The sequence below is a fragment of the Rhinoraja longicauda genome, chromosome 8 (assembly GCF_053455715.1).
Source record: "Rhinoraja longicauda isolate Sanriku21f chromosome 8, sRhiLon1.1, whole genome shotgun sequence".
NCBI classification, from domain to species: Eukaryota; Metazoa; Chordata; class Chondrichthyes; order Rajiformes; family Arhynchobatidae; genus Rhinoraja; species Rhinoraja longicauda.
Window position 1 is genome coordinate 33,825,719 of NC_135960.1, and position 24,136 is coordinate 33,849,854.

The window sequence follows — 24,136 nt, forward strand, 5'->3', positions numbered from 1 at the left end:
TATTCTAAATGCGATCTCAACAATATCTTGTGCAACTGCAATATGACCTCCCAATTTCTATACTCAATACTCTGACTGATGAAGGCCAATATGCCAAAAGCCTTTTTGACCACCTTATCTACCTCCGACTTGACCTTCAAGGAACCAGTCACCTGCACTCCTAGATCCCTCCGCTCTACAACATTCCCCAGAGGCCTACTATTTACTTTGCAGGTCCTGCCCTTGTTAGATGTCCCAAAATGCAACACTTCACATTTCTCTGTATTAAATTCCATCAACCATTCCTCAGCCCACCTGCTCAATCGATCCAGTTCCGTCTGCAATCTTTCACAACCTTCTTCACTATCTGCAAAACCACTCACTTTTGTATCATCAGCAAACTTGCTAATCTTGCCCTATATGTTCTCATCCAAATCATTGATGTAGATGACAAACAGTAACGGGCCCAGCACCGAACCCTGAGGCACACCACTAGTCACAGGCCTCCAGTCGGAGAAGCAACCTTCCACCATCACCCTCTGCTTCCTTCCATGGAGTCAATAGTACTGTGAGCATTGTGAAGTCCACCTGAGAAGTCGGGTGCGATCTCACTTTAATGTCTTATGATATCTCAGCAGTACAGCGTGCTCTGGAAAATAAGACAGAATTTTATGCACAATTTCTGAGTGAAACTTTCATGGGGTGAAAAATAAAATCTTCCAACTATGCTTTTTAATGTTACCCATGCAAATCCTAACAACATGCCCCTTCATTACCTAATGTCATACAATTATACAACATGGAAATAGGCTCTTTGTCCATTTAGCAGTGCCCACCAAGGTGCCTTCCTGAGCTAGTGCCATTTGCCTGCATTTGGCCAACCTACCTTTTCCTGTACATGAACCTGCCCAATGTGGTATTTCGACTCTATCCTCTTGTAGCTTGATCCATATACACACCACCATCTGTGTGGAAAAAGTTGTCCCTCAGAACCCTTTTAAATCTTCTCCCTCTCTTAAACATATGACCCTTAGTTTTAGACTCCCCTATCTGAGAAAATGACTCTGACTATCTTTCCTATCTGTACCCCTCGTCACATTATAAACCTCTATAAGGTCAACCCTCAATCTTCACTCCAGGTAAAACAATTCTAGACTATCCAGCCTCTCCTTGTTATTCAAGCCTTCCAGTATTGGCAACATCCCTGTAAACATTCTTTCTGTAGCGTGATGAACAGATCTACACACAATACTCCATGTCCGGACTCGCCAACAGCGGTTCAACTCTGACATGATATCCCAACACATGTGCTTTATGTTCCACTCGATGAAGGCATCATATTCGTGTTCTTTTCCAGCTTGTGTGCTAAATTGTCAGCCACGTTTTCTGTACTGATAATCTTCAAGAAATACTTGATTCAAAATAAGGATGTTTGCATTTTGATGATGTGCAAGACATTTAAGAAATATAGGTCCTGCCATTAATGTGTGCAGATACTTACTAATTAAAAGTTATATTGCAATCAGGGAGAGGGGTTCAGATTAACTGACTTAGTACTAATGCTGTGAAGATATAATTATGAAAAGGTATGATATAATATGATCGATTGTATCCATGGGAACAGGGCAGAGAAGTGTTAAAATCTATAGCTGAAAGTAAAAGTTTTTTCCTTTGTCAATTGTTTAAGATGGCAATGACATGACAATGAGGAATAATATTTGTTCTTGTACGAATTGAAATTTTCTAAAAGAGTCAGGGAAAACCTCAGAAAATCTTACACTTTTATAACACCTTTCACAGAAGATATTTTTAACAGATTATAATGGTGTCAAGGGTTATAGGGAGAAAGCAAGACATCTCAAAGTTAATCCTTGCATTGTGATTGTCCAATGAAGCTCAACAGATTTGCTCAGAAGCTGCATATTACATTGTTATGGGAAGACCTGTGCAATGCATAACTTGAGTTGTCATTGAGTGTGTGACTAAGGGTTGGAGATCGCCAGATGTGCTAAATCATGTATGAAAATATCCAGGCCATTCCACTCAGAGTTACAACTTAAGCACACAACTTAATACTCATCATTCCAGTTAGGTGTTATAATCCTAATTATTAATTTTTCTCCCAAAATAATTACCTCACATGAATGAAATCTGATCAAAAGGGCCCACCCCTTTGGCCTAGCTCCCCTTGTCTTTTACCGTCTTTCTCAAAGTTTGACAGCAACCAGACATTTAGATGGTGCTTCCCAAACACATGTAAAAGACCCAGATTTTCTGGGATACAAAAGCTTCCCCTACCCGGGTCCTTGCACTTCCCATCTTCATCACTCGATGTGACATTCAACATCCTCTCTCAGCTCTGTTTTCTACTTTCCATTCCATTGTGATCTATCTAGTTGAATTTTCTAACACACCTTTGTGAGATATTTATATCTAGATATCCACAATTATTTTTCCTTAATGATCTTTTTGGAAGGTGGAGCAGGCATGAGAGGGTGAGGGGTGAACTCCTGCCCCTAATTCCACATGTCTACATGCATATAGTTATTCCTTCAAATGTCCAAAGCATATTTGATTTATCTTCCTGGATAAATCAAGTGATTGTCAGCTGCTGTGGAGGGAATCATTGGAGGATGTGAATTAGATCTGACCATAACATAATAAATAGAAGACTTGGAGAGCATGGGTAATAAGAGACACACTATTATGTTCTGAATACTGAACCTCCATCAGTGACAGAGGTCTTCTATGGACCTTCTTAACCTTGGCTAGATCACAATCTCTGTGAAGATGAATAACTTGTTCCATTATGATGGTATACAATATAATACTGTGTCAATTATCATATTTCAAATATGGAGTTTTTGTAACTGTTGTCAGTAGTAATAGAAACTGATTTTTTTTGTTGTGTTTGTCAGAATCATCCCAAGGCAAATGCAATCCCACAAAAGCAGAAGCGGGCTGCAAGGAATGCATCAATATAGGGCCAACTTGTGCCTGGTGTAAGGCACTGGTAAGTTTCTTTGATGTAATAGTACACTTTTCAATGTCTGATACACACCCATATCTGAAAGTGCATTATGTTTTACCAGCAGTGAATTACTAGATAGAAAATGGGACAATCTATATTTATGAGTTTACATAATTTCAAAAAATCTTACACATTCTTGAATATTGAAGATAGACACAAAATGCCGGAGTAACCCAACGCTCACCGGGTCAGGCAGCATCTCTTAATAAAATGGATAGGAGATGGGTCAGGACCCTTCTTCAGACCTTGAATATTGTTTAATATTTCTTTAATAATTCTTTAATATTGTATAGTTGGATTACGTGAGAGGGAAAAGGAAGGGGAGTTCTCTTTGGCTGGTATGCATTTCAAATGACTGACATTTCAGATAATTAAACAGAATTGTATTTATTTTAGTGATGAGTGTTTCTGCAAGATAACTTCACCACTGGGAATTCGATTTCAAACCCATCACTAGGACAAAAACTGAAATATCAAATAACAGTAATGAATCCTATTTACAATGGACTGGGTCCCAATAGAGACCATTACCATGATCTGTCCTTTATTATGCAAGCTTTACTTCAGTTTTTAAAGAATTTTGACCAGAGTAAAACCAGTTGAGAATTATGGTCGACAATAAAATAACTCATTGGTGATACCAAAGATAGACACAAAGTGCTGGAGTAACTCAACGGGACAGGCAGCATCTCTGGAGAAAAAGGATGGGTGACGTTTCAAGTCAGGAGTATAAGAAAATAACTGCAGATGCTGGTACAAATCGGTCAGGATCCTTCTTATATGTGTATATCTGGACTTTCAGAAGGCCTTCGACAAGGTCCCACATAGGAGATTGGGGTACAAACTTAAAGCACACGGTATTGGGGGTTCAGTGTTGAGGTGGATAGAGAATTGGTTGGCGGACAGGAAGCAAAGAGTAGGAATAAATGGGTTCTTTTCGGAATGGCAGGCAGTGACTAGTGGGGTACCGCAAGGCTCAGTGCTGGGACCCCAGTTATTTACAATATATATTAATGATTTGGACGAGGGAATTGAATGCAATATCTCTAAGTTTGCGGATGACACGAAGCTGGGTGGCAGTGTTAGCTGCGAGGAGGATGCTAGGAGGCTGCAGAGTGACTTGGATAGATTAGGAGAGTGAGCAAATGCATGGCAGATGCAATATAATGTGGATAAATGTGAGGTTATCCACTTTGGCGGCAAGAACAGGAAAGCAGAGTATTACCTGAATGGTGGCCAATTAGGAAAAGTGGAGATGCAACGTGACCTGGGTGTCATGGTGCACCAGTCATTGAAAGCAAGCGTGCAGGTGCAGCAGGCAGTGAAGAAAGCGAATGGTATGTTAGCATTCATAGCAAGAGGATTTGAGTATAGGAGCAGGAAGGTTCTGCTGCAGTTGTACAGGGCCTTGGTGAGACCGCACCTGGAGTATTGTGTACAGTTTTGGTCTCCTAATCTGAGGAAAGACATTCTAGCCTTAGAGGGAGTACAGAGAAGGTTCACCAGATTGATCCTTGGGATGGCAGGACTTTCATATGAAGAAAGACTGGATAGACTAGGCTTATACTCGCTGGAATTTAGAAGACTGAGGGGGATCTTATTGAAACATATAAAATTCTTAAGGGGTTGGAGAGGCTAGATGCGGGAAGATTGTTCCCGATGTTGGGGAAGTCCAGAACCAGGGGTCACAGCTTAAGGATAAGGGGGAAGTCTTTTAGGACCGAGATGAGAAAACATTTCTTCACACAGAGAGTGGTGAGTCTGTGGAATTCTCTGCCACAGAAGGTAGTTGAGGCCAGTTCATTGGCTATATTTAAGAGGGAGTTAGATGTGGCCCTTGTGGCTAAAGGGATCAGGGGGTATGGAGGTTACTGAGCTGGATGATCAGCCATGATTATATTGAATGGCGGTGCAGGCTCGAAGGGCCGAATGGCCTATTCCTGCACCTATTTTCTATGTTTCTATGTTTCAGACTCAATACATTGGTAACTGACTTCATCCATAGGTGCAGAGTGGGCATCCATACCTGGCCTCTTCCCACGATCCTCACCATAATATCAGATTCAAGATACACTGATCATAATACACATCATAATACATATCATAATACACTGATCAGCAAATCTAGCTTACTCCACAAGACAGCCAGCAGATGGCTACTTTGTTTGCTCTTGACCTCAGATGCTATCTGTGTGGATTTTGCACATTCTTCCTGTGGCATTATGGGTTTCCTCTAGGTGCTCAGGTTTCCTCCAACATCCCAAAGATGAATAGGTTTTTAAGTTCATTGGCCTCTGTAAATTGCCGCTGGTGAATGGAGAGTGAATGCAAAAGTTAGATAACAGAACTAGTGTGAATGGTTGATCCATGGTCATTCTGGACTCGATGGGCTGAAGGGATTATTTCCATGCTGTATCCTTCAATCAATATAAAACTATTACTATAGAATTATCTTGCAGAAATACTCATCACCAAAATAAATATAGGCTGTAATGTTCTGGCCCGTACATAGTTACTGGATTTACCACAAATTGAAAAAAATTAAGCTAAAATAGCTCTCTGCCACCAAAAGTGAAATTTTATAACTGTGAGGTCTAATTCTTTAATCTTTCTGCCTTTTCTCTCGTTTAATTTGTTCTATCATTTTGCCTTCTCTTGATCTTGGCTTTAGTAAGTGACACTGACATTACTTTTCTAACTCTATGACATTTTCTAACTGTTGACATTTCAGACTCCATAAGAATTCTTAGCCTAATTATTTAGGAGACATTGTTTCTTGCCCTGTTCATAAGGGCTCTCTGTTGCCTGTGCTTTCGAACTTGACATTTCGATTTTTCCTGAATCTGAGTCAAGCGAAAAGGCAATGCAGGATAAATGCTTCCCCATTCCTAGGATGCCGAGTACATATTCCACTTAAAGAAAGTTTGGCAGCTGCATCAGTTGTTTAAATAGTCATACTGTAGATCGATAGCTCGATCCGAACCTTATTAAACTTCACAAATCTTCTGAATTCCCAAGACTTTGTGTTCCACCATCTGATTTCCACCATCATGTATTCAAAGTGTGCAACTTTTAGTCAATATGTGATCTACACAAATTGGCATAAATTAATTTTATGGATGCTATCCGCACTAAAGATGGTGTTCAATTATGAATTCCTTAAGAGGAAAATCTGACACATTTGGCCGAACTGAAAAGGTCTTTTGATCTATAATTTGATAAATACTACTAATTCGATTTAAAATAGTATGTTGAAGTATTACTTTTGATACAGTGCAAGGCCATCAGTATAAAGTAATAATTGAAATCAAGTTATTCAAATTATTTTGGAATGAATAGCAATTAAATTAATGTGACTTGTTCTATCAAGTATTGAATCCTATTTCTCAATTGTCAATTTTAATGAGAATTCCACTATCAATAGGGGATCATGGAATATAGTTAAATCTGATAAAAGGCACTTTTAACCTAGATATGAAGCCTAATTCCACCAGCTAAAAAAGGACACTATTGATGGCCATTTTCAAAAATAGATTGATTTTACCTTTGAAACTATTCTTGTTTCCTAAATTTGCTAAGACTGTACATGTATTTCATCATAAGTGGTCAAGATGGGGAGGCATACCTTTGATATTTTCATTGACTGTTTCTGCTTATTATAATTTTATTACTGACGTAGAATTTCACCAAGGCTGGAGAACCAAACTCTGCACGGTGTGATTCCATTGAACAACTCAAGAATAGAGGTTGTGATGTGGCTGATATAATTAATCATGAAAATGTGAAGAATGTGGTGATGAACAAGCCACTTGGAAGACATGGAGACACTGTGACACAGATAAAGCCCCAAAAGGTTCAACTGGTTCTCCGACGAGGTAAACACCCAAGATATTGATGAATTAAAGACTTTATAGATTTTAAGTGCTTAACATGTTCATATGTATACATTTAAAATAAACTGTTAGCAGTTAGCATTCTTCAAGATATCTGCACACTATGAATAAATATTTAAAAAACATTTGCCCAGCAATTTAGTTCCTGTTTGGTGGTGCTGAATACACCGCAATGAGCTTTTCCTCACTGTGCTAATGACAGGAGATGAATTTCTTGTTAGATGTGTCAAAAGGACTGAATTCGATGCCTTACTTCTAACACCTTTCACACCGAATAGTGAAAGGCTTGGATAGAGTGGATGTGGAGAGGATGTTTCTACTTGTGGGATAGTCTAGGACTAGAGGTCAAAGTCTCAGAATTAAAGGATGTTCCTTTAGGAAGGAGATGAGGAGGAATATCTTTAGTCAGAGGGTGGTGAATCTGTGGAATTCTTTGCCACAGAAAGCTATGGAGGCAAAGTCAATTGATATTTTTAAGGCTGGGATAGATAGATTCTTCCTTACTGCGGGTGTCAGGGGTTATAGGGAGAAGGCCGGAGAATGGGGTTAGGAGGGAGATATAGATCAGCCATGATTGAATAGCAGAGTAGACTTGATGGGCTGAATGGCCTAATACTGCTCCTATCACTTATGACCTTATGACCTTTCCAAAAACCAATGTGGGGAAAAATGACTTTGAATGTTATTACCAAGCACATGCAAAGTATAAACTAGAGAACAAAGTGGTGGAAGAATTTAGCAGGTCATGACAGCACCTGTGGAGGGAAATGGACAATGATTTTTCAAGTCGGAACCCCTCTTAAGACTGAAAAAGGGTCCCGAACCGAAAAATCATCTGTTCAATCCCTCCACGACTGCCACTTGACTTGGTGAGCTCCTCCAGCAGTAAGTTTTATGTTCAAGATTCCAGCATTTGCAGTTTCTCGTGTCTCAAAAGTATAGGCTGTTGGTTGTACTTATTTAGGGACATTCAATTCCATGAATATGCAAAGTCAAGATTAATGAAGCACTGTGCATTAATTCCATTCAATAAACATAGTCATTTTCAAAAATTCTCAATATTTTAATTCCTCTACTCCATTGCACATAATCCAGAACCCTTTAAATGCCTTCAGTGTCTTTTTAAACATTAAGTCAATTAAGATTACACACAGTCTGTCGGCATATGAATTGATCTCTAATTAGACCCTCCTTTATTCTCCTGAAAATCTGTGGTAAAGTCTGAATTGTCATTCACTCAGAAATTCTGAATAGATATGCACATCTTTCACTCGAATATCATGTCCTGATACAGTTCCAATGTGATGAAATATTATAAGAATGTTCCCTGGCCCACCTTCCTGCATGATAAGCACATTGACTACATATTAACTACATGTTTCTCAAGCTTCTCTGTCCTCAAGTCGGTATTATCTGTTTAGTGAGCAATTTGCAGGATGTGCAAGAGACTACCTCATTCCTTACAGCTGACTGGTGCTCTAGAACCCAAGAGAGTGCTCCACAACCTTAGCTCTTGTGCAAACAAACGGATGACACAAACCTAAGAGGAAATACAAACAGCTATAATAATGGAAAGAAACGTCAAGGAGATAAAGATATTAAATGAATGGGCAACAATGTGGCGGGTGGAAAATGTGAGGTAGAAAAACAGAAATCCTGAGTAATTTCAAGTGGTGAGAGATGGGAAATATTGATGTTCAAAGGGACCTGTGTATCATTATGACAACTCAGTAGAAGTTAACGTGCAGACATAGAATGTAGAAGCAAGGAACTGCATCAGCTAGATTATAAAAAAAGACACAAAGTGCTGGAGTAACTCAGCGGGTCAGGCAGCATTCTGCCTGACCCGCTGAGTTACTCCAGCACTTTGCGTCTTCTTATGCAGATGTAGAAGGCAGTTAAGAAGGCAATTGCTTTCTAGTTGGCCTCTATTGCTTGGGGATTTGTATCCAGGAGTTTCCTAACCTAAGTTTTTTTTGTTACAATGAATACTCACCAGTCTGGTACTGTCATCTGAGTGAAGATTGAGAAGGTTAGTTCCTTATTTTCTTGAGTGTTGAACAATAAGAAATACTGTAATTGAAATCCAGATTCTAAATGGGAAGTATGTTTCCCCTGGATGAGGAGTTGAGACCAAGGGACACAGTGTGAAACTAATTGGTATGTCTTACTTAAGAAGAAAAGCATAATGAATCTTTGAATTATTTCCTCAGAGGGCTGTATAAGCTTAGTTTTTGATTGCGTTCAAAACAAAGATATGGGCAAAGGGCAGGAAAATATGTTGAGGTAGATCAACTATGATCGTGTTGAATGTTCAAGGGGGCAAATAGATTCATAGAGTCATACAGCCCAGAAAAAGGTCCTTTAGCCCAACCTGCACATGCCAACATGATGCCCCATCTATACTAATCCCTCCTTCCTGTGTTAGGCCCATATATATATATCCCTCTAATCCTTTCCGATCCATGCACCTGTCCAAATGCCCTTTGAATGTCTCACTCCTGATCCTTTATTCTGAGATTTGAAACTGTGTTTCAGCTGTCCCGACAAACATTGTTGAACTGTGCATGTCAAAGTCAGTTTGAGGCTAATTGCATGTAATTGTTAGGGTAGAGTGCGGAGGTGCAAATGACATGTTAGGAGTTAAGCAGTTGATTATTGATATATAGTTTCGGGCTTTAGAAAGAAACCAGGTTCTAAAGATCAGAAAAATAAATGATGCATTTTTTTGCAACTGGTGTTGTGCAACATTGAATTGCTGAAGGTTTAAGACCACACATATGAAGTGGAGAAAACAATAATGCCGTGTTCCACTTATTGGTTGCTAATTCCATGATTGTTTTGTGTTTTAGGCAGCCCGCAGAAGATTGAGGTGACATTTAAGCGTGCTGAAGGTTACCCTGTTGACCTGTACTATCTCATGGATCTGTCTTATTCCATGAAAGATGACTTGGAGAAGGTGAAGAAACTAGGAGGACAGCTTCTTACAGCCTTGACAAGTGTCACAAAATCTATTAAAATTGGTGAGCCTACCATTTTCTGCTTTGCCTACTGTGAATTAATAGCCCAAAATCTAGTGGCGTAACATACCTTTTCACTAAATTTGGAGGTAGGCAGTTAGCTCCCTTCCACTGTAAAGATTGCATGTGTCTTGGGCCACAGCATAATGTTATACATTGCAATTCAAAATAAAGATTTATTTGGACATTAAGATCATGTTTAATTTCCAATTTAACAACTTGCTCTTCCTTTGGGTTTAGTTTATAGTTTTAAATATTAGGATATAATATAAATGGGAAAAACTTAACCTCTCAATATTAACTAAAACTTAGAAATAGTTGGGCCTCAGGGCAAATTTTTCTGCATTATTCCCTGTGGAGTGGATAATATCTAATCTTCTCCTGAGAAATTCTAATTTCTTTGGATTTTCTCCACAGATTATAATAGTTGTACAATGATTATGCTATGATTAAGATGCTCAGGAAATGTGATCCATATCCCATTTAAAGTTAGCTCAGTTCCAAAATTCATAAGGGATATCCACTGCAATAATGGGGTAGTTTTCTCCTTTATTCCCCTTACTTACTTCTATTTTTGGGTGGTGAGACAAATGGTTTTACCCTCAAAGATTAAAGGAATCAAAATTCAAACTTCTCAGTTCTCTTAAGAGTCGTAGCTATCCGGAAATGAAACCGTCCCTTTGGCCCGACTTGTTCATACCATCCAAGATGTGTCATCTATGGTAGTCCCACCTGCCGGCATTTGGTTGATATCCCTCTAAATCTTTCCTATCTATGTACGTGTTCAAGTGTCTTTTAAATGCTGTTTACTAGGTTAATTCCCGGAATGGCGGGACTGTCATATGTTGAAAGACTGGAGCTACTAGGCTTGTATACACTGGAAATTAGAAGGATGAGTGGAGATCTTATCGAAACGTATAAGATTATTAAGGGGTTGGACACGTTAGAGGCAGGAAACGTGTTCCGAATACAGAATACAGAATACAGAATACAGAGCCTTTATTTGTCATTCGGTACCGAGGTACCGAACGAAATTATGTTACCAGCAGTCACACAAAAAAAGAATGTTGGGGGAGTCCAGAACAAGGGGCCACAGTTTAAGAATAAGGGGTAGGCCATTTAGAACTGAGACGAGGAAAACTTTTTCAGTCAGAGAGTTGTGAATCTGTGGAATTCTCTGCCTCAGAAGGCAGTGGAGGCCAATTTTCTGAATGCATTCAAGAGAGAGCTTGATAGAGCTCTTAAGGATAGCGGAGTCAGGGGGTATGAGGAGAAGGCATGAACGGGGTACTGATTGAGAATGATCAGCCATGATCACATTGAATGGCGGTGCTGGCTCAAAGGGCCGAATGGCCTCCTCCTGCACCTATTGTCTATTGTCTATTGTTATCGGACTTGACGACCACTTCCTTTGGCAGTTCGCGCTGTATACCCACTACTCTCAGAATGAAAATGTTGCCCTTCAGGATCCTATTAAATTTTTCTTCTCACTTCAAACCTTGTCCCCTGCTTCTTGATTCTGCTACTCTGCATAAACGACCTTATGCATTCACCCTATCTATTACCCTCATGGCAAAAATTAGTTTGCAAATTGCTTGCGGTTGATCAGACGACCACCATTAGTAGCACTTTTACCCACTTCTGCCTTCGCAATACATCTATATACTAAAGCTCTTGTTTGTTTGTTTGTTCCTGAACTACAGCCAAAACGGTACAATTTTAGGCCCACCTTTGGTGCTAATGGAAGATGTTTCATTGAAATCTGTGTTATATTTTTAGTTATTCACATTTTAAAGTTTAAATCCATCTCCTAGGGAGGGACGGACGAGGGATGGAGGGGGGTGGAGGGAGGGAGAGGAGGTAGGATAAGTGGGGTTGAGGGGGATGGAGTGGGGGGAAGGGGAAGAGGGGAGGGGAGCGGAGGAGGGGGAGGTGAGGAGGGGGAGGGGAGGGGGGAGGTGAGGAGGAGAAGGGGTGGGGGAGGGGAGAGAGGAGAGGGGAGGGGAGAGGGGAGGGGGGAGGAGAGGGTGCTGCACCAATGCAGGAGAAATTTGGGCCCAATGGGTCCACTTGGTCTAGTTCTCAATAAATGCATTGCCCAGATGATCTGAGCACAACTATTCCCAAACATACCATCCTCAGCCTTCCATGGAACCAGTTTTGTGCTAGACAAAGAACTAAAAGCTGTTAAATGTGGAGTATAGGGGAATTAGGTACTTCAAGATGGGGACATATTTTTTATCTTGCAATAAGTATTGATCTTTTGTCACTCAATGGGTATGGAACAAGGGTAGAATTTCACTAAAAATTGCCATGGTCTCCCTGAAAATGATTGTCAATAGCCAACTCTCATCACAGACATCAAGAATAATTAAGATTTTGGAAGGGGCGAGTCATTTCTTATAAATTATTATCCATTCAAGATAATGGTAAATGTGAGCAGTTATAACAACAGTATACATGGGCTTCTTCATGGCAATCTGATCACTGTGCGAGGCTACATACACTTGACTTCCTCATGTTCAGGAACATTAATAATATCCAATATAAATGTTTTACTGCTTGCAGGATTTGGTTCCTTTGTGGACAAGACAGTACTGCCCTTTGTTAACACCCACAAAGAGAAGATGAAAAATCCGTGCCCTGATAAAAATGAGAATTGTCAGCCTCCGTTTGATTTCCGACATGTCCTCAAGCTAACAAATGATGCAGACCTCTTCACTAGAGAAGTTGGAAAACAGTCTATATCTGGAAACCTGGACCCTCCAGAGGCAGGACTGGATGCCATGATGCAAGCAGCAGTGTGTAAGGTAAGGCTGGTACTCAGAGGACTCAATTTTAACACAATTTGTACCTTGGTTTCTGTCGGGTTCAGAGTAAAATGGCTTTCACTTTCAACAACCTCCCAGGGGGCTATCCCAAGTCCTCTTCACTGGCTCGATCATGACAACACAATGGGCAAATGTTCACCATAGAGTCATACTGCTCAGAAACAGTGCCTTCAGCCCAACTTGCCCACCCGACCAAAATGCCCCATCTACAGTAGTCCCACCTGTCTGCATTTGGCCCATATCCCTTTAAATCTTTCCTATCCATATACCTGCCCAAATGTCTTTTAAATGTTGTTAAAGTAGCTGCCTCAATTATCTCTTCGGGTAGCCAGCTCCATATACCCACTACCCTCTTTGTGAAAAAATTGCCCCTCAGGTTCCTATTAAAGGGCCCCATTTTTAAAGCGACTGCCGGCGACTGTAAAAATCGTAGCAGATCGCCAAAATGTTCTTTTACCCTACGACAATGACCACGACAATGCCGAATCAGGTCGATACAAGTAACTTTTTTTGTGAAACTAGCACCTGGCTAAGAGATTACACTGACTTCGGAAACATGGCAAAATACCCACGCTTACCTGACCGTCAAACTGTCGCCTCTAATCTATCTGTCAAATGTCCTGACGGTAAATAAATCGGTTAAACACAAGTATTTTATGGTATCTTCAAATGCCTTTTCTTAATTTAATATTACGTGCTTCTAAATGCATCTGCAACAACCTAGCAAACCTGGGGACAGCATGTGACAGCGGCCGCAATAAGCTACGATACCTGGCGACAAGCCAGCTGTCGCCGAGAAATTTCTATCTTGAAAATTTTTCCGCGATGCGCCGAGATCCGCTACGATTCATTGAAGACTCCTCACAATCATGCCTGCGACACCCCGGCGAATGTTCGGCGACAGCCTAGCTGCCTTAAAATCGCCTAAGTGGGACAGGCCCTTAAAATCATTTCCCTCTCACCTTAAACTATAACCTCTGGTTCTTGATTTCTGAAAAAAAGACGGTGCATTCATCCTATCTTCCCTCCTCACGATCTTATACACTTGTATTATATCATCCTTCATCCACCTCAGCTCCGAATAAAGTCCTCGCCTGCCAACCTCTCCCTATAGCTCAGGCCTTCGAGTCCTGGCAGCATCTTCGTAAATCTTCTCTGCACTCTTTCCAGCTTAACAATATCATTCCTATAGTAGGGTGACCAGAAATGAACATGATACTCAATGGCTTATTCTTGGACTATTCAGAGAGTCATACAACATGGCAAGAGGCCCTTAGGCCCATCTTGTCCATACCAACCAATGTGCCCCAACTACAGTCCTACCTGCCTGCATTTGGCCCATATCCCTCTAAACCTATCCTATCCATATACTTGTCCAAGTGTTTTTTAAATGTCGTGATTGTACCTGCCTCGACTACCTCCTTTGGCAGCTCATTCTATATACTTACCGCTCTTTGTGTGAAAAGGTTACCTCTCAGGTTCCTATTAAATCCTCACCATAAACCTATGTCCTCTGGTTTTTGATTCACCTACTCTGGATAAAAGACTTCTTTACATCGGCGAGAGCAAATGTAGGCTCGGTGATCGTTTCGCTCCACACCTTCGCTCAGTCCGCCTTAACCAACCTGATCTCCCGGTGGCTGAGCATTTCAGCTCCCACTCCCAGTCTGACCTTTCTGTCATGGGCCTCCTCCAGTGCCATAGTGAGGCCCACCGCAAATTGGAGGAACAGCACCTCATATTTCGCTTGGGCAGCTTGCAGCCCAGCGGTATGAACATTGACTTCTCCAACTTTAGATAGTTCCTCTGTCCCTCTCTTCCCCTCCCCTTCCCAGTTCTCCCTCTGTCTTCCTGTCTTCACCTATATCCTTTCTTTGTCCCGCCCCCCTGACATCAGTCTGAAGAAGGGTCTCGACCCCAAATGTCACCCATTCCTGTTCTCCTGAGATGCTGTTACTCCAGCATTTTGTGATATCTGGATCAAAGACTGTGCATTTACCCTTTCTATTCCCCTCATGATCTTACATACCTCTATCAGATCATCCCTCGTCCTCCTGTGCTCCGAAATGAAGTCCTATCCTGCACAACCTCTCCCTATAGCTCAGGCCCTCGAGTCCTGACAACATCATCGTGAATCGTCTCTGTACCCTTCCAGTTTAACAACATTTTTTCTATAACAGGATGACCAAAACTGAACACAATACTCTAAATGTGCCTTCACCAATGTCTTGTACAATTGTAACATGACCTCCCAACTTCTATACTCAATACTCTAACTGATGAAATATAGTGTGCCGAAAGCCTTCTTGACCACTCTATCTCACTGTGATGCCACTTTCAAGGAATTATGTACCTGCACTCCTAGATCCCCTTGCTCTACAACACTCCCAAGAACTTTGCCATTCACTGTGTAAGTCCTGCCCTGATTACATTTTCCAAAATGCAACACCTCACACTTCTCTGTCTTAAACTCCATCAATCATTTCCTCAGTCCACCTGCCCTAACGATCAAGATACTCTTGCAATTTTTGCCAGGCATTTTTACTATCTACAAAACCATCCACTTTAGTGTCAAATGCAAACTTACTTTCTCGTACAAGCCTCGTACTTTCTCATCCAAATCATTGATATAGATGATAAACATCAATGAGCATAGCACCAAACCCCAGCACCTCACTTCCAGCAGTTAGCACAAATAAAAACATTTATTCCATCGAACATGTCCAAAGACAGGCAGCTCGTTTTGTTACAAATACCTATGAGCGAGAAGCGAGTGTTACCAAACTTCTAAACTCATTGGGGTGGAACAATTTGACCTGTTTTTACAAAATGTTAAATGGTCAGCTCGACATAGATTACCACATCTACACCAAACCCAAAGCTATCAGGAGTAGACGAGGGCATTCGATTCAATTTGAGATACCAGCTATCAAGACAGATGTGTATAGCAATTCATTCTTCCCTCGCACAATTAAAGCATGGAATAGTCTTCACCCTACTATAGTTACTCAACCAGATGCAACTACATTTAAGGCAGCTCTTCTTCTCCAAGAAGCCCTTCTTGCTTAAGTCCATACTCCGCCACCTCCAGTTTAAATTCCATTTGGAATATTTTGGAGGACCAAGAACCAAGAACTGCATCCGTTTTTGATAATGACTCATAAATTCCCCGAAACTTACTTCTTGGCCTGGCCTTGGCTTCCATTGCTTTAAAAACAAGCCAAAAAAATGTAACTGCAATTAACACTTAAAAAGCACCCAGCAGCTATATAGTACTCCCAGGTGCTCTTCCAATGCCAGGAATAAACAGACAACCATGCATGCAATGTTGGAAAAACCAAAATGGGACTTGTTAGAGTCCTTATATTTAAGTGTAACTTGCATACTCTCAGATTGATGGATATATTTTTGGCTTTTCTTTGCCGCAATTATTAAACAGGGAGGCGAGATGGGGCAAGGAACAATAGTTCAGTGAGAATATTCTTGCCAGCTTGCCCGATGACCACTGAAATTCTCTTTCCAGAAGCCTCACTCCATCAGTTCAAACTAATAGATGTATCGCAAGTAAATTTTTAATATTGCTTCTGTACATTTTTGAATCAGTAAAAACTGAAACCTTCAAACAATTTTCTGTTTGTAAAGGCTTGCATAAAAAAAACAATTTAATATTGTTGGAATCTAAAAAGAGCACTGTTCCCCACAGGAGCAGATTGGATGGCGTGGTGTCACAAGTCTTCTTGTGTACACATCAGATGACGGATTTCATTTTGCTGGAGATGGAAAACTTGGAGCAATCCTAACGCCCAATGATGGCAAATGTCATCTTAACAAAGATGGCTTTTATGAAAATAACACAAAATATGTAAGTGTAACCTCTATCTCTGTTGTTTCTGTAAACAGAACTATCTTAGTTTTCAGTGTTGAGCCTAAGTATTACAGCTCAGAAAAAAATCCCACTTGGTTGATGATAGAGCAGGATTGTATTCACACATTTTGTTTTGCTTTGATTCAAGTGGACTATTTCCGTGGTAAGTTCATTAGCGTTGGCTTCAGTTGTATTTCTGCTTTCCTTATGAGGCCTCATACTGTATGTTTGGCTCGGGAGTGGATGAATGGCTTGATGAAAGAATTGGCTGCTGCATCCCCAATCTTGCTGCAGATCCAATTAAAGAACATTTTCATTTTGAAGTTCCAACTTTGCTGGAAAATCTATTTTATAACAGGAAATATGTAGAGTGGCACCTTGCAATACATAATGCATGTCCATTTATGATTTTATATATTCTAACTTCATATGCTCTTCATGTATCCTTTTGTATGTGACTCAATGTCAAAGTTTGGAAATGAATCATCTTGGAATGTTTTGTTGCATTTATATGCACCACAGAAACACAGCATTGTTATTTTTACAAATTACTACTCATTCTCAATTGTTTAAAATTGGAGACCCATCACATTGTTGAATGTAGATTACAAGATCCTATCTAAGGCTATCGCCAACCGGGTCAAGTCTGCTCTGGGACAGGTGAACCATACTGACCAAATCTATGCTGTACATGGCAGGAAAATCTCAGACAGCCTGGCGCTGCTAAGGGATACCATTGCCTACGTACAGGACAGAAGGGTGGATGCCTGCCTGCTCAGCTTGGACCAGGAGAAGGCCATCGACAGGATATCGCACACCTACATGAGGGACGTGCTCTCCAAAATGGGGAGGGAATTAGGAATTTGATCCAACTGCTCTACACCGATACCTGTCATGCAGTCCAAATCAATGGGTGGGAATCAGACAGCTTCCCCTTCAGGTCTGGAGTCAGGCAGGGTTGCCCTCTCTCCCCTGTCTTGCTCGTCTGTTGCATTGAACCCTTTGCCAAGTCCATCAGGAAGGACATGAGCATAAGAGGAGTGACATTGCCAGGCAGTGGGGGCACTCAGGTCAAAACCTCCCTGTATGGGGACGATGTCACCGTCTTCTGCTCGGATCCAGGGTCGGTCCGCAGATTAATTAGTGTCTGCGACCAGTTTGAGTCGGCCACGGGAGCCAGGGTGAACCGCAGGAAGAGAGAGGTCAGGCTCTTTGGCACCTAGCCCGACCAATCTTCCATCCCCTTCATCACCAAGCCGGACTTCTTGAAGGTGCTGGGGATCTGGTCGGGGGGGGGGGGGGGGGGGGCTGAGGCATGTGACAGGAACTGGCTGGAGCGGATAGCCAGGGTGGGGAAGAAACTGGAGCTGTGGAAGCAGCTCTCCATCTCAGGGAAAAATCTGGTCATTAGGTGTGAGGTGCTCTCGGGGCTGCTGTACTTGGTGCAAGTGTGATCTGTCCCACCCTCCTACGCCACAGGGATCACGCGGGCTGTCTTCCGCTTCATCCGGGGGTCGAGGATGGACCGGGTGCGACGGGCCACAATGCACAAGTTGGCAGACAACGGGGGTAAAAGTGTGCCCAACGTCGCCCTCACCCTGATAGCCACCTTTGTGTGTGGCTGCATCAGGCAAAGCGTAGAGTCAAGGCACGTGAGCACCAAGTGTCACTACCTGCCGAGGTTCTACCCGTTCCTGGTGTTGCAAAGGATGGGCCTGGTGCAGATGCCATGCAATGTGCTAGTCAGCTGGACATTGTCGCACCATCTGTCGCTCGTGGAAAGGTTCTTCCGGACCAACACCTTTGACCACTAGTCCATCGGGCAGTGGTCAGCATGGAACGTCCTATAGGCACTGCAGGGAAATGACCATGGATCCTGTGGCGTGGTTTCCAGTGCAGACTGCCCAGCTTGTCTGGCGAAGTGCCCCATTACCAGAACTCACCAACAAGCATCAAGACCTGGCTTGGCTGGCGGTGAGGGGAGCCCTCCCAGTCAGATCCTTCCTGCACCGCCGGAACCTCACTACCGGTGCACGCTGCCCTCGGGACGGCTGCTATGGAGAGGAGTCGGTTGCCCACCTCTTCGCAGAGTGTGGATTTGCAAAGAGTCTGGTTTGCAAGTGTCCATGGCACGATTTATTCTGAACTGCTCCATCACAGAGGACAGTTTCCAGGGCAGTTCCCAGGGACGCATTCAGAAACCGACATCGAGTGCTGCTGGAAGGTCATCAACACGGTGAAAAATGCTCTTTGGTCTGCCCGAGCTTTGTTGACCTCCCAGCGGAGCGAGATGTCCATCGGGGAATGTTACCGGCTGGCCCGCTGCAGACTGCAGGAGTATGTGCTGGGAGACGCACTGAAGCTTTGTGCAGCCAATGCCAAGGCTCTGTGGGGGAGGACCACAGTCTAGGGTCCTTCTGCTGCTGGTCATGGGGGGCAGGGTGTGGTTGAGACACCCCTCAAAATAAGGGAAGGGAGAGCATGCCAGTGGGCCACATGAGTGGCAAGGGTGGGGGGTAATTTTATGTAATTGGTGTATTGAATGTATGTATTGAATGTATGTATAGCCTTCGATAATGTCGGATGGAGTTTTGGAAGGAACATGTTTTGTATATATTTATTTCTTGAGTAAAGTATTTTTAAATTTAAAAATAAAGCCTGGGGGTTGCCTGAAATGGGCACCGCTCCTAACAACTAAAGTGTGGACTGGACTTTGGAAATGGTGCCAAAACATGGCGCATCTTGCATGTGGGATCAGTGGGCAATTTCTGTACAATTTGCTAATTGGGGATGTGCGTAGGTATGGCAATGTGCTATTGGACTGTTTCTCCAGTTCTCCTGAGGTTTCTCCAGTTCTCCAGAAAAGCTACCTGACTTGCTGAGTTACTCCAAAACGTTGTGTCCTCTGTGTATTAACCAGCCTATAGTTTTTTATTTTGATGAGCTGAAAATAAATATTAGAGATACTCTCAAGTCATTGACTTGCACATTTATGAATGTTATTTATTGATTTCAAATCCCATATCATCGGTAAAGAATTCAAGATTGCTAACAGAATCACGAGAGTTTATCATGTATTGCTAATACCTCACCATGCGGAGGGGAGTTCCATGCAGATAATTAGTTTGATGCTTTTGGTTTGGCATCAAGGCAGCCAAGATGGTGAGCAGCATAATCACAAGCTGTGAATCAGCCATTCAGCATTCATTATGGAACCAACTTCATTTTTCAGGTTAAATTATTAACGAATTCAATGTCAATTAATATATGATAGTTTATAGATTGGGTGGCCGATCCACAAAGCTAGTTTTATTTCTGAATGGCAAGATCAAACACCATTCCTAGTTTACACAGATATTGATCCCACTGTAGCTCAGATGTGTGATGTGATAATTGTGGTTTTCTTCCTACCCTGATATGAGAAAAAGCTTTTTGTCTGTTTGCTTTCTAGGATTATCCATCTGTCGCTGAGCTGGCTACTAAATTGGCTCTAAACAACATCCAACCCATTTTTGCAGTCACAAGTAAAATTCTGCCAATATACCAGGTAATGATTTGTGATTAAAGTCAACATATTTGTTAACTATTGACAATGTCGATATTCAGACAAGTTAAAGAATAATTTTGCCAGCTACATTTTCACACAACTCCATTATCATATTATTTCACCAAAATGTGGAAAGTACCAAGTTACCAATCATAAAAGAATACCTCTGCAATAGACCTTTATGAAAAATATTCATTTATCCACGTCATTTAGAGAATGTTAGCCTAGAATATGAAACAAGAACAGAACATCTTTAATCCAAACTACTTTTCACTTTGTACATTAATAAGATGATAAACAGGTAAATGGATAACAGAAAAGGCATGCTGTGAATTTGTTTCTGACCTCAGGGGTAAAGGAGAAATCAGCAAGTATCAATTAACCATGACTTCTACATCAGTTAGCACACATGTTTGCCTTCCACAAACTTTATTTTCCTTCAAAAGAATTAGAACCAGGTTTCTACTGTATTATTCTCTGCTGTAAGTTGCATATATCAAATAAGTGATCTCAATATCATGGTGTTGGAATTTAGGCTTGTCTGAGGTGAAGTTAAAGTACTTAGTTTAACCTACATTGAATCACTTCAGACAATAATTTAGCCATTTGGCCAACTATTATCAAGGTATTTGATTCCTAATGTTCCAAAGATAGCCAAAAGTGAAGTGACTCTTTCAGATTAACTGCCATATTTCCATGAAAAAAGTTAAATTATGCTGTACTTTAAACTTAAATGTGTTTTTTCTTAGGGTGCAGGAAAGTTTATCTTTTTGTTTGATACTCTTGTACAGTGGACATTTCAAGGCAAATTCTGCACTCTGTTGAATAGCGTAGATACATTCAAAAGATCATTAATTGCCTGAGGGGAAAGGAGTCGGTCAACAGAGTGTGAGGATTTCATGGAATGTAAAGACTATTTAAATTCAACCAGAAGCTAAAGTTATACAAAGCAAAGAACGGAGATAACATCAATGTGCTGTGAACCTGAGAATTCTATTTTTTGCTCCTTTCAAGCACAGCTCTGATATGTTTATCTAGTAGTTTTTCCACTATACTGAGAACTACGATTACATGAAGGTTTATGTAAACAATCAAATTCTATTCACTATTAATAATAATTTTAAATTCTTTTAAATAGTTAATTTAATAATTTTAAATTGTTCATGTTCCTGCTTCTTGTTGAAACATCATTACTCTTGTTACTGCAGATTTTTTGTACAGTCTTCTTGTAGCATTGCTGAAGTAACAAAGAAAATGTATCTGATATATTTTTGTTTCGTTCTAGGACCTGAGCAAAATGATTCCAAAGTCTGCAGTGGGTGAATTGAAGGAGGATTCCAGTAATGTGGTTCAGCTAATTAAAGATGCCTACAATGTAAATCCTGTTTACTGAGAATTTCAATTTATTTTAGTTGTACTGTTTACTTGCCGTAAGAGAGAGGACCATGATAAAGTACTCACAAGATTTGAATTAACATGTTGATAAACCTATGGACAAATTACCTGGTTATTTTGCTATGACAGAATCAAAGGAAGGTTATGACAAAGAAAGATCATCCAATTAAGTCGATGCTGGCTCTATGCCAGAGCATCCAGCTGATTGCACATCCCTGTCTCTCCCCTTCGTCTGGCAAGCTATTTTCTTCTTGCTGTTATTTCCTTGTAACTTTTATAACTTTTATCTTGTCTTCTTCACATTTTTACTGTGAAAATTGTGACCCAATCTGAAACACCATTTTTTAGGAACAATGTGAAGGCTTTTAAGAGGGTTCTGAAGAAATTTGCTTCTTTGATTCCAGGTATGAGGAATTTTAGTTTTGTGAGTAGCCTGGAAAACATAAAAAGTAGGAGCAGGAAAAGGCCAATTAGCTCTTCAAATCTGCTTTGCCAATCAACAAGATCATGGCTGATCTTTTACCCCAATATCATTTCCCTACCCTATCCCCATGTGCCTCGTCTTCACATAATTTGGCGACCTGCAGAATATCCGTATTTGTGTATTAATATTGTTACTGTTAATACTAAATTGCTCAAGGACAGCATTTCTCACAAGCACTGCAACATTATCCTTAATTAACACCCAATTCATTCTCTTTTTCTGAACATCTTGTAACAGGAATATTTACCACCCAATCCTTCCCTTTTTTCATTGTCTCCATCTCTCTGCCAAAACGTCACAATCATAGTCATAGTTAGAGTGTTATACAGCATGAAAGCATGAAACAGGCACAACATACCCATGCTGACCAAGATGTCCCATCTACACCTGTCTGTGTTTCACCCATATCTCTCTAAACCTTTCCTATCCATGTACCTGTTCAAATGCATTGTAAACCTATTTTAGACCTTCTTGTACTTTCTATTACTCCTGACCTATCTTAAACCTTACTATTTTGTTATAGTTATATCAATCATCACTTCTCGTAATACACTAAAATCAATGCACATACCTCTACTATTTTTGTCTAGCCACCCCAGTTCCTCTAACATCCCTCCAATCCTCCAGCGCACTAGTGATCTTTCCAATGAGAACATTCGCCCCATTTCTAATGACGTGCAATTCCTTCAGCATGCACAAGTTTACCACTCCACTGATGCCTCTGAAATCTAAACCTCTTGCCCCAGCATCACCTGTGCAGCCCCACTTTTCATTTTTTCACAGGTTTTCATCCTTATTTCTACCAATTTCATTGGTACCAGTGTGTACCATAAACTCTTGCTTGTAACCTTTTTCTCCAAGTGTACTCTGCACCTTCCTGGTGTTACTTTTATCATGGCATTAAAGAGGTAATCTAGACAGGGTACTTTTAACATTTGCAGAAAAACCTATTGGTCCCAAGCAATAAAATCTCCCATAATAATTACAATTTTTCAGCTTCCCTGCCAATCATGTGAGGCTCACCGGACTATAATTTTCTGGATTATCTTGACTTCCCTTCTAAACAAAGGAACAATATTGGCTACTCTCCGGTCCTCTGGGATCTCTCCTGTGGCGACAGAAGATGCAAAGATCTTCATCAATCTCTTGCTTCTCTCAATAACCTGGGATAGATCCTATCAGCTTATCAAGAGAAAATCCTTTTCAAGAGACCCAGCATCACCTTCTCTTGATCTCAATCTGTCTTCGCAGATTAGTATACTTGCACAGATCTCACTATCCTCCATGTCCTTCTGTTTGATGAATACAGATGAAAAGTACTCATTTAGTACCTCGCCTATTTCTTCTGTCTCCAAGCAAAAATTATCTTCTTTATCCTTGAGTGGTCCCACCTTCTCCCTAGTTAACCTTGTGTTTTAAACGTACATATAAAAAACCTTGCGATTTTCTTTAATCCAACTTGCCAATGTTATTTCATGGCTCGTTATATTCTTCAAAAAGCCCTGCTTGATTTCAGTTTCCTAAACCTTACCAAACTTCTAAATTCTTACTAAACTGACCAAATTTAGAACCTTACTGTTTGTCTAAGCCTCCCTCACTGTGCCGTCCTTATCCTTCATTACAGGATTAGTACAGGTGTTGATTGGTACGCGTGTCAGGGATTATGGCGGGGGAAATGAGTTAGGAGGGAGAGATAGATCAGCCATTATTGAATGGCAGAGCAGACTTGATGGGCCGAATGGGTTAATTCTGCTCCTATCACTTATGACCTTATGAGGAACATACTGCTTCTGAACTCTGATCAGCTGGTCTTGTAATGATACTCAAAGGTCAAATGTGAACTTGCCCAATAACAGCTGCTCCCAATTTACTCTTTCTAGCTCCTAACAATGTTGGAATCTGCCTTGACCCAATTAAATACTTTCCCCTTTGCTCCTGATTTATCCTTATTCACAACTATCTTAAAATATATGTTGTGATCACTGTTCCCTAAATGCTCTTCCACTGATAGACCAGTGGCTGACCAGGCTCGTTTGTCAATACGAAGTCCAGTATGTCCCTTCCTCGAGTTGGACTATCCACATACTGTTT

General features: G+C 41.0%; 1 protein-coding gene across 2 annotated transcripts in view; it reads left to right on the plus strand.

The window, feature by feature from the left end:
- itgb2 (integrin, beta 2) overlaps positions 1-24,136 on the plus strand; it is a 74,830-nt gene that overhangs the window by 29,721 nt on the left and 20,973 nt on the right. For both annotated transcript variants that reach the window (XM_078403587.1, XM_078403586.1), the window contains exons 3-9: positions 2,898-2,992; positions 6,690-6,885; positions 9,756-9,926; positions 12,492-12,733; positions 16,458-16,616; positions 20,071-20,166; positions 21,452-21,541. In XM_078403587.1, coding sequence (XP_078259713.1) covers positions 2,898-2,992; positions 6,690-6,885; positions 9,756-9,926; positions 12,492-12,733; positions 16,458-16,616; positions 20,071-20,166; positions 21,452-21,541 — 1,049 coding nt within the window. The remainder of the gene's footprint in view (positions 1-2,897; positions 2,993-6,689; positions 6,886-9,755; positions 9,927-12,491; positions 12,734-16,457; positions 16,617-20,070; positions 20,167-21,451; positions 21,542-24,136) is intronic.